Below are 16,419 nucleotides of genomic sequence, written 5' to 3' on the forward strand. Positions count from 1 at the left end.
TGCGTTTGGGGGCGATGTGCGGTCAGGTCTCCTCATCCGGCCTTCACCTTCTTCTCCAAGTTGACAGCGTGGTTCCCATCTTCTAGTAGATCTCCGTGACTCCACAGCCGCAAACTCCGCCGAAGTGGACAAGCATGGAGCTAGGGGGAGGGCGAGCCATCGGATTTGGACCTGCTTGTAATTTCCACTTCCTCGGGGTTGTTCTTGTAATTTTATTTTTTATTTCTATCATGAGTATATTATTTCTGGTCATTATACTATACTAAAAAGAAAAATTCTTTCCCACGCAAAAAAAAAAAAAAATTCTTTTTTTTAAGCTTATAGACGAGGTTTTCTTGGTCGGTAGGATTCAGCCCGGGTCTGTCTGCTGCTCCTCCTCCCTGTCCGTCCGTCCGCTCGCCCCGAAGCGTCTCGCCGCCGCCGGCCCCCTCCACCGGAGCACCTCCTCGCCGGCGAGCAGCCATCCTCCTCCTCCTCCTCTTCCTCCCGGTAAGAAAGCTCCAGCTTTCCTTGGATCGCGCCTCGTTCTCTCGCTCACGTACGACCTTCCGCCGCGAGGAACCGAGCCGGACCGAATCCGGTCCGGCCGGCCAGCCCGGATCTCCCCCTTCCGAGCTCGGCCTCGCCCCCCGCCGGCAGCACGCGTAGGAACTAGGCAGGGCCGCCACGGCGCTCCATCGGGCGCCCATGTGTTCCGCTTCCGCCACGGAAGTCTAGGGATTTGGGGATCGATTAGGGGACCAAATTGGGGGGTGGATTACTGGATCCTCATGGATGATGCAGATAAATCGGTGACGCGTTAGTGCCTCGAGGTCTAAGCTGCATGAAAGAGGCCGGGTAGATTATTGCCCAGATTGGGCTGCAGGCGCTGTTCCTAATTGCTCAATCATGCTACATACATACATACATACATTGTGCGCTTCTTTGCCGGATTGTCGATACGCAACGGCTTCGTTTTCGGCTCTGCTCTGGCCAATGTTTCGGCCTCCGTCTGGCTATTTACAAGCTTGCACTTGTGATCAATTTATTTATGCACTTTACTCTTTTTATTTTATACACATGCAAGCGAGATGGCTTAAATTTGCTATGTTCAGATGTGTGCTTGTCTGTTTCTAATACATAAGCAGAGTTCAGATTGTCCATCCGACTGTATTAGATATGACTTGATGTTTGCTTACCTGTAATAAACTCTGTAGAGGTGCAAGGAAAAATAGTCTCTTCACCTTTATACAATGAATGTCATCGAGCTGCCATTAAATTCCTGTGTGTGGGGTACCTTTAACGGTATACATTGCTGTGGAAACTCATCCAGATCTTTCTTCACCTCCAATCCATTTATCCATTTAGTTTGTCACCGAGGGTTCTGTTTTCTGCCTTTCCCTTCCATGGTGTACTATAACTAATTACTAAGAGAAGTCAGTTTCTTTTCCGATTTTAAATCCATGCCACCCCTGAATCAGTATGGGCTAGTATTTGCTTCTGTAATAGCAGCCAGTAGAACAGCTCTTTCTTTAATGTTTTAGAACATCCAGTTTCTATTTCTTACTTTGTACATGTTCGCTTATGTCTTTATGATATACAAGGTTGAAAAATAAAATGGTGATCCTGCTAATAGATCCCTCACCTTTTAACTGAAAAGTACTCTGCAACTGTGGATGCCCTCATGGTGTCAATGTAGAATTCAGTTTAGAGCCCAGATATTCGTTCTGTTATGTTATTTAACATGCTTTCATGAGGCCTTCAATTCCCGAACTGGTTGTGCGATTATGTTGTTAAGTGGAATTACAGGCTAGTCCGTTTACGAAGATATGCTAGTCCGGGAATTAATCAGATGCACCTCAACATTTTGTGATCCTGCTGGCTAGGTAGGTTGAACCCTTACCCAAAATTACCAGAGGGGGTGGCCAAGAAAATTTCTTTTGAAACTTGCCCGCATATTTCTTCACCTCCAATCCACTCATCCATCCAGTTTGTTACTGATGGAACTGTTTGCCGCCTTTCCCTTCCATGGTGGAGTACTAAGTACTAAAAGCAGTGAGTCAGTATGTTTTCCAATTAAGAATCCATGGGCTAGTATTTGCTTTCTGTTAGAGCAGCCAGGAGAACTGCTGTTTCTTGAATGTTGCAAAACATCAGGTTTTTTTTTCTTGCCTTCTACATATTCTTTTATATGTTTAGGATATAAAAGATTGACAAATGAAATGGTGACCATGCTAATAGATCCTTGACCTTTTAATTGGAAAGTATTCTACAACTGTGGATGCCCTGCCCTCATGTTGTTAATGTAGAATTCAGTGTAGAGCCCAGATATTCATTCTGTTAATTAACCGGCATCCATGAGGCCTTCAGTTTTTGAACTGGAAAGCTTGTGTGTTCAAGACTTGTGCGATTATGTTGTCAATGCACGCCATTCATTCAGTACAGGGCCCAGCAATTCATTATGTTTAACATGCTTGAGACCTTTGTTTGCTTGAATTAACCTCCTTATAAATCTTGCTGTTAATCCCTGACTTTTGATTGTGATGCTGTTTCAGGATTCTTGTTTGCCATGGGTGACTACACAATCCGGATAAGCACCAGCTTGATCGAGCAGCTCGCGCGAGATGACGATAAGCAGGTGAAGAGGAGGACCAGGAAACCCAAGCCGAGGAAGGTCGTGGAGCAACCAGAGGAGCCTCAGGACAATGGCAGGGAACTTCCAACTGAACCCAAGAGCAGCCCCGCTCCTGTTCTGCCTTTTCCACCACCCATGTACCTACCAGTGACCCCCGCTCCCCCACCACCGTCTCCGGCGATCCAGGAGGTGGAAGCCATACGCACGGTGGTGGCGGAGAGCGAGAAGGTGCTGGAGAAGCTGCAGAAGAAGGAGGCGACGATGCGCGAGGAGCTCACCAAGAGGGCCAAGGAGCTGCATGACAAGGAGTTCAAGCTGCCATACCAGAACCCTGCACCGTGCACCGACGAGAGGGCCGGGTGCGCCGAGTGCTATAGGAGCAACGTGCAGGACCCGCTCAAGTGCGCCGAGGCGGTCAAGAGGTTCGAGGCGTGCGTTCGCATGGCGAGGCGGGGCGGTGCCGCCATGGGAGCTTAGCAATGGGAGAGGGGTTGCGAGTCGGAGCTGAGTGAGCGAGGTGTCGAGCACACGATTTTGCTTCTGTCGGGATGATTGATTGAATAATCTGCCTGGATTTTTGTTTGGTGAGACCTGAAACACCATCAGCTGTAGATTAATTCTGGTGATGCCATGAGTTTCCTTGAATTTAGGGTGTGGCTCCATGTTAATTGCATACTACAAAATGAAACATGAATTGTGCTGCAAAATTTGCATGGTTCCTTGGATTTTAGCCCGTTTGTTTGGGATGAGTTTTGAGTAACCATTGTATGCTGATTCTTCCGTGTCACATAAGTACATTGTGCTGCAAAATGAAACATGAATCGATGGTGAAAATTAATGTGATTTAGCTTCTGCTGCGGCATGTTTTTTGCGGGATCAATAAAAATCTCCTGATGCTGCTGCTGCTTTGCTGGTTATTGGTAAAATCCATGTCTGACTGGTTGACAAAAAATTATGGAACCTTGTATATGTTGTTAGGCATAAATGTTGGGGTAAAAAAAATATCATCTTGGTGCACTGCCCAGTCTTTTGGTGGACAAAAGATTGTATGGTGCAAGAAGCTACAGTATTCAGATACAACAACCACCCCAAGGGCCAGCAGGCAGCAGCAAACCAGATCAAGATGAGATGGTCTCAGCCTAGGATGTTGATTCAGAGATGCTCGACTCGACGCCAAGCAGTAGTCGCCCCGACAGTTGTCGACCAAGAGCGACTGCGGCACAGTTCAGTTGTAGAAGCAATCAGACATAGCAGAGCAGAGCAAGAAAATCGACAGATAAGAGCCACAGTTGAAAAACTTTACTGAACAAGTTGAAGGCTAGTGTCTTCTCAGTTAACTAAGCAAAGCAAAAACAGATAGATACATAGATAGCTCACAGACACACAGGTAGATGCCAATCACGACTTGTACATTTGTTCAGAGCAACCAAAATCCATGCCCTTGCTGCCCTGTTTACTCCTGCATGGGCTGCCGGAGTTTCTTGGCTTCTCGAACTAGCCTTGCCATCTCCTTCCATGTCTTCCTGTTTACTCCTGCATGGCGGATTGCTGGCGCTCCCTGGCTTCTCGAGCAGCCTCCCTCCGCTCACGGACCAGCCTTGGTATCTCCTTCCATGTCTTCGGTTTAAGTGCCATCACTGCACATATCGCAAATGGCATCAAAACAAACACATACTACAAACTAATGTGACATAAAACTTTATACCGTACGGAAGTAAAATAATGGAGAACAAACTTGGACAAACATGCTGGCATGGTGGATTTAATGAGATGGATGACTACATCTGTTGGTTAAATGTGGCAAAGATAGAGGGACGTGCTGCAAGCATACCTTCATGCTGGGCATCGAGTTCTTTGTAGTCAAGGCTGCCCAGTCGCTGCCGCAGGCATCTTGGGAGCTTCTTTATAGCAGGGCAGCCTGTAATTTTAAGAAGCCAGAGAGACATGTATACTTGCGGCTCATTCGGTAGGGATGCCAGGGTACTGCAGGTTAGAAGATCAAGGACTTCCAGCGATGGGGGGTGCTCTCCCGACAGACACTCCAGCGATGTCAACCCACTGTTGCCCATAATGCGCAGTGTCTTGAGGGATGCAGGCAGACGGAGAGTCCCACCCAACATGCCAGCACAGTCCCATATTGCTAGAATTACGAGATGGGGAGGAAGTAAATGCTCTCTTGCAGTTGGTGCAGTTGGTGCTGGTGGCTCTGGCATGATAGGACTTCTGCTTATGGAGGTAGTGGCTTCTGGTTTCTTGAGCCCACCCAGCTGACATGATAGCACTTGAATGCTATTGCATCTGCAAATTGATATGGTCTTTAAGGATGGAGGCAGACTTAGAACCGCTTGTAAGCTTCCACATCCAACTAAATATAGATATTCTAGGCATGGACAAAAGTGATTCATGGGTGAGGATGACAACTCTGATACAGCTGTAGGCACGTCTGCCTCACTGCTAGAAGATACTTGGACTAACTCTGCCATGCCCTGCTGCTTGCCGAATATGGACTCAAGCTTAATGCACCCATCAATATGCATGCCCTTGAGAGATGCCGGGACGTTGAACATCTCTACTAAACTTGGGCAGTTTTGTAAGAAAAGAGACTCCAGACCTCTCAGGTGCTGACTCCTTTCGAACGCCAATGGCTCAAGAGGAGCTTGTGCATATCCAGTCAGATTTTCGCAGTTTGTAATCACTAACCTCCTCAACGATACCAAGCTTTGGAACAAATTCTCTGGCCAGTGGACGAGCACATCACATCTATCAATTTCCAAGTTTTCAAGGTGTACAAAATAGCCCCACGGCTCTAGTGCACCTGGTCCAAAGAATGAGTTGCAGCATCCTAACCCCACAGCTGTAAGAGGGGATTTCTGGTTCCATTTCTCCTTGTTGTCCACAGGTAGAATTGAAGTGCACTCAACCTCTGACGGTGTTTCTGTATTTTTTAGCTTCAGTATCAGATTGGTCAATGAGGACAAATATCTGTCCACAAAATGGAAGATCTCTTGCTTGCCATCTTCAATTTCTAACACACTGATTTTTGGTACCTCAGGTAAATCTATCAACATTGGGCATTGCTGAACTGATAGTTTCTCAAGCTGTGGAAAAAATATTTGTTCACCTTTGGCAGCACCATCCCATCTCTGAAAACTCCCCAAGCATTTCATTTTGAGCACCTTGAGGGCAGGAAAGGCTGAACGTACCAATTTATAACCACCTCCGCTACATGGTTCTTCAAGCAATGGTGCTTCAGGTAAATTTATCAGCTTCGGGCAGTCCTTAACGGATAGTTTCTCAAGCCGAGGAAACAATATCTATTCACCTTGAGTCTCTTTGACTGCATCCCACATCTGAAAGCTCTCCAAGTTTTTCATTTTGAGCACCTTCAGGGCAGGAAACGCTGAGCGTACAAATGTATAACCGCCTTCACCACAAGGTCCTTGCAGCAATGCTGCTTCGGGTAATGCTACCAACTTTCCACAATTGCTCATAAACAACTTCTCAAGCACAGGAAATATTGCATGTTCTTCTTGCCTCTCATCTATTTCCCACCATCCCTCAAAACCCAACAGATGGTCTAGCATAAGCACCTTCAGTTTTGGAAAAGTGAAGATTGTACTGCATCTAAACAAACATCGCAATCTTTCACAATGGAAAAGATGGATCTCAACCATGTTTTGCAACATACCCATGCACTCTCCTCCATAGGAATATATCTTCAGAACCTGCAGCCCACCATGAGGTTCGAACTTGTCGAGCACCTTGCTGTCGCCAACCTCAGTCCATCTTAATGTCAGTTCACGGAGATCCTTCTTGTTTCCAAGATTCGCCACTTTTGCCTCTGCTTCTTGAACATTCTCTACCTGGCGTAGCTCTAGATGACCACCAAGGTTTAAATGCTGCAGCGCTATAACATCACTGCAATCAGGGCCAGGAACTCCTTCTACAAAAACTGTGAGTGTCTGCAGCTTAGTGAGATTTTCAAGTCCTGGAGGCATGCTCTTCAACTTCGGACATCCATGAGTGTAGAGATGGCAGAGGGAAGTCATATACTTCATTTGCTTCGGAAGTCGATCAAGATAACGGCAGTTGGAAAAGTCCAACGTTTGAAGGTTATATAGAATACTTATATCTTCAGGAAGTGATTTGATAGAACTGTTTGAGAGATCAAGGTACCTCAGGTGATGCAGATACATTGATTTCAGAAGAAATGATTCTGTGCCTCTAATACAGAGCTTCAAGGCGTGCAAAGAGTTATATTTTGATAGATGCTTCAATGAACTTTGCATAGGACTATCACATATGAGTGTTTGAATGGCAGGGGATCTTTTCTCCAAAGAAGCATTCAAAATACCTTCTGTTCCTTTACATGATAAAAACAAATGCCGAGCAGTATCTCCAAGCCACTCAATTTTACTTAGCTCCATAGTCACAGCAACACATTCCTTTCCCATAACAGACATTGCAATATCATGCATAAGATCGTGGATTTTACATGTTGTTCTGGAATAATACTCCCAGCATTCTTTACTCCTCTCTATATCCAGAAAGAATGACCTTGAAGCAAGCTCATCAAAAATAAGTTGTCCAATGGTTTCAAGACTATCTTCCTTGTGTTCAGGGATAAAGCCATTTGCGATCCATAGTTGGATCAGCTTCGCTACATCAATCTTGTAATCCTTTGGAAATACAGCACAAAAAGCAAAGCACTGCTTCATGTGCGATGGCAAGTCGTTGTAGCTAAGCTTGAGTATTGGCAAGATTCCAGTTTCCTCAGTGCAAATGCTGCTTCTAGATGCTATAGCATTCCATTCTTTCACGGTGGTCTTGGTACGAAGTACAGAGCCCAGTGCACTTGCAGCTAATGGAGAGCCACAACATCTCTTCACAATCTCACCAACCATCTCGAGTAGCTCGGGAGGCTTTCCATTCTCTGAACTGAATGCTCTATCCACAATAATTTCCTTTATGAAGTGATCCTCCAAAGCAATGAGATTGTAGGCTGCCCTATCTGCACCCATAATTTCAGCAACTCGTTTATCACGAGTTGTTGTCAACACTGCACTGCCCTTGCCACCATGCTGAAGACATACCACTTACGTAACCCTTTGTTGTCCCAAACATCATCCAATACAAGGAGATACCGCTGTCCGCTGACCAGTTTTTGAAGTCTATCCAGTGGTGGTTTGTCTGGATCAACATTCTTATTGGGAGATGCTTCTACTATACTCTTGGCCAGGGAGTTCACATCAAAGGTATCAGAGACACAGACCCAGAGCGGCAACTGGAAATGCTTCTGAATTTCAGGATCATTGTATATGAGCTGCGCTAATGTGGTCTTGCCAAGGCCCCCCATTCCAACAATGGGAACAACTGTGAAATCTGCATTGTTAGCTTGACCAAGTAGTGTAGCAACAATATTCTTCTTATCCTTGTCTCTGGATCTGCTGGCAATGTCTTGCAGGTCGGTGATAACAGAATCCGTCTGCCTCCACTGCTTGGGCACCGGCGGCTGTGGTCGGTACTTGAACCTAAAGGCATGCATCTCCGCTATAAGGACATCAATGGCCTTTAGAATCCGGCAAAGCTTGCAACCCATTTTGTAACGGAACACAATACGGTTGTGAGTAGGGAATAGCTTTATTACATCGAAGCTAAGCTCTCTGTAGTGCCCCTTCTTCCTGGCTTCACGGCGGAGTGCTTCGTACTTGAATTCATCGAAGACTTCATTTGCCTCATAGGCCACAGTCTTGAGCTCCTGGAGCCAGGCTTTGGCACCATCTCTATGCTCCGTTGCCTGCTCCTCGGCGTCAGTCATGACGTCAAGGATGGCTGGAAGCTTGCGCTTGAGAACCTTGTGCTGCTCCTCCATTCCCTCCATCACCTTGTACTCATCCAGGAGTGAGCTGGACGCCTTGCTCATTAGGATGGACACCAGTGGCCGGATGGCCATGGCGGCCACCAGCTCCGCCATTGGAACCCTGGGACGAAACTCCTCCAACACAGGTCCACTACAGAAATTAATGAAGAAGAGAATCGTGTGAGCAAGTCGTGTATATATGTAGAGCTTGGGATCTGTTCTTGGACAAATTACAAGTCAAAATACAATCTTGCAGCCAGAGTTACCTTCACGAGCTTGCCCCTGATCAGCCCCAGGACCAGCAACGCAGCAGCGGCAAGGAAGACGTGGTCCTCACAGGCACGTCAACGCCAGCTTCAGGACTCTGCCGGCGGTGGCAGCGATGGCAGCAGATTCAGAGCCTGGTCGACACCGGCGACGAGGCGCAGAAGCAGGCGACTCGGGTGAAGTTGTCACGGCCGGCGCCACGCGGATGCACGCGGGGCTGTAGGCAGGCTCTCCTCCGATCACTGGGAGTTGGGAGATTCTGAAGCTTGTGAATGAGTGGGCACAGGATTCGGGAGAGGAACAGCCATCCTGATGCGGCATTCTGGAGGAGCACTTTACTTTTATTGACCTCCAACCCAACTTTACTTTGGTCGTCATCTTTTTACTATTACTAACCAACAGGAAAAAGTTGAAGTGCGCATGCAGCACCACTCGTGCTCTACTGAGACGACCCACAACAGCAGACAATTTTCAGAAAAAAAGAGAAGAGTCTCTAAAAGTATGATTGGCTCAAAAAAAGAAAGAATGCTATATATATATATATATATATATATATATATATATATATATATATATATATATATAGGTAAAACTGTGTCTACCATAGCTTGCCACAGAACTAGTTAAGGTTCTCTAAACTTTTAATGGTTTAAAAGTTTAGAAAAAAATATGAAATAAATATGGGAGCATCTCTCTAATGTAATAAGATGATCCAACGGAGGGATTATCAAAATATGCGTCTATATATATACAGACTAGAACATTTTTTACCGATTGATCTTGGCAGAGGCCATCTACCTTTATGAAAATTATCTTGGATGCTCCCCCATTTGTCATCTTTTAAATCTAAGGCACTCTTGAAAAGTTTGAATTGCAGAGATGCATGGGGCACAAATTTAGTGATGCACCACTTATTAATCACATCATGGTGGAGCATGGGTGCCAACAGTGCCCACACCGTTGATCATGCAATGCAAGACTCTTGATGTAATGAACCCCACCAAGTGCCCACTGCATTCCCAACATAACCAAAACATAATCGACTGAGCCGAGGCCTTAAGCAGACTGTGGCACTGATTTAAGTGGAAAATTGGCATGGACTAAAAATATGACTGCCTGGCTTCACAGGAATATTACAATACTGCAATCACCAGACTAGAACAAAGGCCGAAATGATTTACAGTAAATGTAAAAAACCTAGAATATTTACTGATTGATCTTGGCGGAGGTCATCTCCCTTTATGAAAGTCATCTTGTATGCTTCCCCCCATCTGTCATCTTAATTGTAATGTACAATGGATTTAAGGCACTCTTGAATACAGATTTAGGATTAGATGTAGGATTTTAATCTGTTTGACACATAAAATTATGTCTGATAATCAAGATTACATGCATCATCTTTATAAATGAAAAAAAGGTACAGAAGGGCCCTACTAACAGGGAAGTGGTGCATGTGACTCTGGTCTTGGCGCCACTTTTGCCACAAAGTTGACGCGCCATGTCTCATCACATCATATCATTCAGCCTAATGCTGCCAACACAAGTGGAGTGGGTGATTGGGTGCCAAACACTGCTCCCACTGAGACGACCATAAGTATCTTTCAACAGCAGGCAACTGTTAAAACGAAAAGAAAAGAGTCTACAGCATTCCTATTGATGCATAGTGTTTCAATTTATTTATTAGCTTATTAAGTGGCAAGTTAGCAAGGACCCAAAATGCAGGCTGACTGGCTAGCTTCCCACGGATATCACACTGCAATCACTAGCTCAGACCCAATACTAGATAGAGATGGCAACACATCCAGTGTACCAGGACTAGAACAAAAGCCAAAATGATTTCATGTAAAATAAGCCAAGAATCATTACCAGCTGATCTTGGTGAAGGTCATCTCCCGTTTTAAAATTTATCTTGGATGTTCGCCCATTTGAGGCACGATGGATATTAAGGCAATATTGAGAATCTGTTAATAGCAGAAACAATGGGTACATAATGAAAAACTACATTACAGGGATGATAGAACCGATAGGAAGTGTCCAAAAAGGTAGACAACATATACTTTCATCATTTCATCTTCAAGCACGTCATATATACCGTAGTATCGTCTTGCATATGCATGATCATAACAGACGTTTAAGTTTAGTATGCAGTAGCTATTTAACAAACAAAAAAACTACTAAACAAGCTGTAGAAAGATAAAGCATACCATGGTTTACAATAAAGTGCGCCAGGCAAGAGTTGTCTGGGGTAAATAGCATTGCAATTCTTCATCATCCGCCCTTTCAAGTGGATAAAAAGATGATAGCTCAGAGGTTAAAATAGTAACTAAAAAATCTTCATGTGGATACGAAAGGGCCCTACTAACAGAAAAAGTTAAAATGCAGCAATTCATGTGAGGTGAAACTTTATGTGGTATACTATTTTGGCCAGTGGCTTTTCGTCCTGGTATGCAGCAAAGCTGACGCGTCATGTCATTGGCAGCACCACTTGTACTATGATTTAGCTTTATGTGTGTCACGGATGCCAAACACTGCTTCCACTGACCCACATTTTACTCCAATACACAAGAAAGGTTTATCGTTTGTGTTGTTACAGCTTAGCATACAACATATGTTTCATTTTACTTAGTTTAACAGGCAAGTTTGCAAGGATTGGCGAATGAGCATTTGAAGACGGTATTTAAGTAACAAAGAAAATGTTGATCATGATAACCAAATGCGAACGTGGTCATGATCACATTCATTACAGAATTAACATAACAGATAAAGCATCCAGACGATACTTGCCTGAACTTTCAACGAAGAGCTTGCACTAACTAGAACAAGTAGCATTGCAATTCTTCATCATCAGCCCTTGCAAGTGTGCTTACACCGTAAACATAGAACTGTGCAGAAAACGGTAAAAGTCAAGAGTAAAATATTTAGAAGGGTGTAAGATGATAAACTGTCTCATCCTGGGTCAAACAGTCTAGATTACATTTTAGCAACCAAGACCTTCAGATAACTTCGCTTGGTAACAAAACTTACAAGTAGCGGTGCATGAGAAAGTTTTTGTATGTGTGCAGTTCCGTCACCTACGAGCACATTCTGCAAGGCGACAGGCAATCTTCTGAATCAGAGGGCAAATGCCACCATCTACCCGTCAGTCCTCAAACTGGTAGATAACTTTAGTGAGGAAATCCACAAGTAGCACATATTTTGCTTAATCTCAAACGTGGTATACGCCAAGACGCCAAGTACAAAATGAATACATTTTCAAAAAGAGCATTGAAGTGAGATAAGCATGCCTAACACTAACAGATGGCGAAAACTGAATATACAGACTTGGCAAAAGGACGCATGTCTTTTTCAGATCAACTGAAAGCATCATTTAGTTGCAGAATTAACTAAACTGGGCCAATTAAACAGTAGATTGGATATAAAAAGGCATGCTTCCACTCAGAATAATTCTAGTTATGGTGGTGCGTTTCCTCAGCAACGTGCTCAATGCAACTTTCAAAATGATATAGATGGCAACCAACCACTACATCTGCAGTATGATGCGAGGACGAAGAGATGATCATTTCAGAACAGAGCCGGAAGGGATGATCATTTCAGAACAGAGCACTAACATGCTTGACAAACAACATGTAACAAATAGGAAACTGGTCAAAAATAATAAACACCTAGATGTGTTATATAATCATTCAAAATGAAACACAAAAAATAACAAGTTTGATTGCTGAACAGTGTAAGAACAAAAATGAAGCGGGGCACGCAAATGAGTTGAGTTTCCTCTGAAGCAAACAGAGTCTCAGGGATGCAGCACTACAACCTGTTTATTGCTAATTTACAGCACTTCTGAAGATTGCCAAATTACAGCGAACTGAAAGGATGGCAAAAACAGAATATACAGATTTGGCAAAAGGACACATGTCTTTTTCAGGTCAACGAAATGTATGAAAGCATCGTTTAGTTGCAGCACTAACTAAACTGGGCCAATTGAACAATGGGTTGGATATAAAAAGCATGCTTCCACCCAGAATAATTCTAGTTATGGTGGTGTGTTTCGTCAGCAACATGCTCAATGCAACTTTCAAATGATATAGCATTCCTGCCAGATGGCAACCAAGTGTAAGAACAAAAATGAAGTGGGGCACGCAAATAAGTTGAGTTTCCTCTGAAGCAAACAGAGTCTCAGAGATGCAGCACTACAACCTGTTTATTGCTACTCCCTCCGTCCCATAATATAAGAACGTTTTTCAAGCTATGTTAACTTGAAAAACGTTCTTATATTATGGGACGGAGGGAGTAATTTATAGAACTTCTGAAGATTGACAGCTGAAGATGCCAAATTACAGCAAACTGGAAGGAACGTTTCTTTCTGTATAGCTATTTCTAAGCATAAAAGTTAACTCCTAAATCCTACAGGTACTTAAAGCCAGAAGGCAAGCACCAACCTGCTCCAATACGCATAATACAAGCAATCACAGAGTAACCGGCACAACATTCTATAAAAAAAATCCAAGCATTGGGCAGTTATACCAAAAGGACCGCCCATCTTCGTCAGGATGTAACTTTTGTCGGTAACTTATAATACTTTGATGTTCTGATAAAATCCAAGAACAAGCAATTAAAGAAAATCAACAAAGGAAACTTTATTATGAGCAACAAAGCCAAGAAATGAAGCTAGAATGCGTAGAAACGAATCCCACCCAGAAAGATGCAAACTAGAGAGCAGGTGCATTCCGTCGACAGTATCAGATGCTTGTTTTTTCAGAACAGATTGCATGAAACTCGTTCACGGAGAATGAATAGAAGGAAACATACACACTCAATGGCGAGTCCGTGTTAATCACAGTCCCTCCTCATCCTTGTCGTCAGAGCTCAACAACTAGGAGGCTAGGGAACAAAATTTCCAGCCCTTCACATTCCCTCCTTATCCTTGCCCACAGCAATCGAGGCAAGACTGTCCGGCGGATCCACAAATGTGGACGAGCCTCCCCAGCCGTTCTGAATCCAAAATCTAGATTTTGGGCAGACGGGGGAGGGGAGGGGAGGAAGGAGTGGGTACCTTGAGCTGGGAGGACGCAGAAGGTGATGCCGCGCGACAGGAAGAAGCTGGACTTGTAGCTATCGCTGCTGCTGCTGGCCGCCGCCGCGCTGGTACTGCTGATGCCGGTGGTCCGCGCCGCCATAGACGGACGGACGGACGGCGGGCGGTGGTGCTGGAACTCGGGAGAATCGCTGCGCCGGCCGGCCTTGCTGGGCTTATGATTTGGGAGAGTGGGAAAACAGACCCCCAAATGGGGAACTTGCTAACTCTTGGCCCGCTTTCCTTCCTCCCACATTCGGAATGTACCTCTCTTTTCTTTCTTTTTATTTTATATTTGAAAACATCATCGCTCCGAGTTTGGACCCTTTTTGGATAGTAGGAATTTTGGAGGATTGGAATCATAAGGATTTTTCCTATGGAAACCCTTTAGATCATAGCATCGAGCCTACCAAATTCCTATGAAATCCATTCCTATGCCTCCCATTCCACACAAATCTCAACATAAGCTCAAAACCTCATTTTATTGCTTTTTCTTCGAGAAGAAGTCTAATCCACTTTCACTCTATCTCTTTCTACCCTCACTCCTCAATTCTTCAAAAATATTGTGTTTTGTTTCTTGTGCACCAGCAAAGACATATTGCAGGATTCCTACACATTGAATTCAAGTAGGATTCCATGTAACATGGCATCTCACCAGTTTTTCTATTCCTACTTTTCAAATTTCCTGCATTTTTGAAGAATGTTTGTGATGTTATACGTAATTTATTATCTAGAGCATATGCTCACATTAAGGATCCACTTTCTATAATTCTCATTGAAGTTCCTTCCTGTGTGGTCAGTTGCAACATTTGTTTACACTAATAATGTTCACATGAATATACAGAGAATACGGATCAGGTAGAATATACTACATACCACATACTGACAAAATGGTGGGTCGTTAGGTTCTCTCTTCAAAATGATTGGATGTGTTGGACAACATGGTGCCTTTTTGTATTCGGCCGTCATAAATGTCTTTAAGGCATGTGTTGTATTTATTTCTTCTAGTCAATACAATTAAGATAGTAGGTTTGCAAGTTGTCGAGTATAAATGACCCCAAGAAACAAGAATTTACTCCCAATAGGAGGTGAAGCTCCTTGATACTCTGGTTGGCCATGACGAAATTAACAATTGGTAAGGGGCGGTGAGAGAGCAGCAGGAGAAGAAGCAGAACCATGATCTTAGTAGCCATGGCTTCTTTGCAAATGTGTGGTAGTTCCTCCAATATCTCAATGTACAAGTCTCACAGACATAACAAGTTAGGTAGGAGAAACATGATATGGACATAGAGGAAAACACTTACAACAGAGGTATGCTCGCCAATGTGTATGAAGCCTTAAATAGGGTCCTTGAGCAGTCCTTGTCATCATCACACAAGTAAGTTGTTTCTTTAACCGTAACCCATCAATATCATATGAAGTCATTTCCAATACATGCCACATCATGAAAGAACCACCTCAACATGCATGCAAAATGTTTTTTCGTTATTAGTTGATCCCCACTACTCCCTCCGTCTAGGATGTATAAGTCACTTTACAAAAAACAGATATTCCCAAATCACCTAGGCGCTCAACATTAATTGTTTCCTTGTTTTCTTCCCACCTCGTTTGGCCACCCCCACTTTCTCTCCTCCAGCTATTAATTAGGGATTAATTGCTAAATAAACGACCTATGCATGCACAGAAAGAAGGCGCTGATAGTCAAGTGAATCAAGCCGGTTTGCATGCGAGGGATTTAATGTTTGAATGGGCTAGCCAAACAGTCATCACTATCAATTAAGAATTAACTAGTAGAATGTCCATGAGTTGCCACGGGCATTTGAAATATTTTGCTGAAGTTATATATAAACATAGCACATGTTAACTCCACATGTATAAAAAAGATAGCCAGTAGCGATCGGGTAATAATGGAGATCCATGTTCCTTGCGAGGTAAGTTGATAGAAAAAGTTAATTTGACCTTGTATACATAGAGAGATGGTCTAACTAATAATATATAACAACTTAAGATCTACTTGAGGCGCTTAAGTTATTCTCGCATAATATCAGGAATGTTGTCTTTAGCTTCGTTTGCACCTTATTTGAGCAACTGTAATAAAACCTTCTTTCTCAACTCATAACCATTCCGCACAAAATAATGTATGTAGTTAGCACAAATATTTCACGTGGAAGGCCTAAAAAAGTGCAACGGAGAATACTCATCGGGAAAACCGAGCGAGCCAATTCTTAACCGTTTCATGAGAGCATAAAATCAAAACAAAATAGCCAGACACATCTCGGTAGCTAAATAAATTAATATTATGTTGAATATAATTATAAAAAAATGCTTGTGTCTTGAATGTTATGATAATGAAATATATAAATATACCCGCCCGTGCTCATTGGAATACCAGGCAAAAAGTAACTTTGCCATCTAGACATATCAATAGATATTAGAAATTATAAATCATGACAACAATGGACTCATGATGTTAGTTACCAAGTTGCACGATGAGATTTTGTTGTCTACGTCAGGCAGTTATCAGACAGTGTTGCCAGCATCTGAATATTTGGCTTCACGCAGAATTTTAGAATTCGTGTTGAATCTAACATCATGGGCAGAGTACGA

At 43.5% G+C, this 16,419-nt stretch overlaps 1 protein-coding gene and 1 pseudogene across 1 annotated transcript; one reads left to right on the forward strand and one right to left on the reverse strand.

Annotated features, from left to right (window-relative positions):
• The first annotated feature begins 353 nt into the window (after positions 1-353).
• LOC119315469 lies at positions 354-3,388 on the forward strand. Its single transcript, XM_037590094.1, has 2 exons — positions 354-489; positions 2,535-3,388. The coding sequence occupies exon 2, from the start codon at positions 2,549-2,551 to the stop codon at positions 3,089-3,091; it is 543 nt and encodes a 180-aa protein (XP_037445991.1). The 5' UTR covers positions 354-489; positions 2,535-2,548; the 3' UTR covers positions 3,092-3,388.
• Positions 3,389-3,925: 537 nt separating this feature from the next.
• LOC119315480 lies at positions 3,926-13,832 on the reverse strand (annotated as a pseudogene).
• Positions 13,833-16,419: the final 2,587 nt, after the last annotated feature.

Source organism: Triticum dicoccoides, chromosome 1B, assembly GCF_002162155.2.
Source record: "Triticum dicoccoides isolate Atlit2015 ecotype Zavitan chromosome 1B, WEW_v2.0, whole genome shotgun sequence".
Lineage (NCBI taxonomy): Eukaryota > Viridiplantae > Streptophyta > Magnoliopsida > Poales > Poaceae > Triticum > Triticum dicoccoides.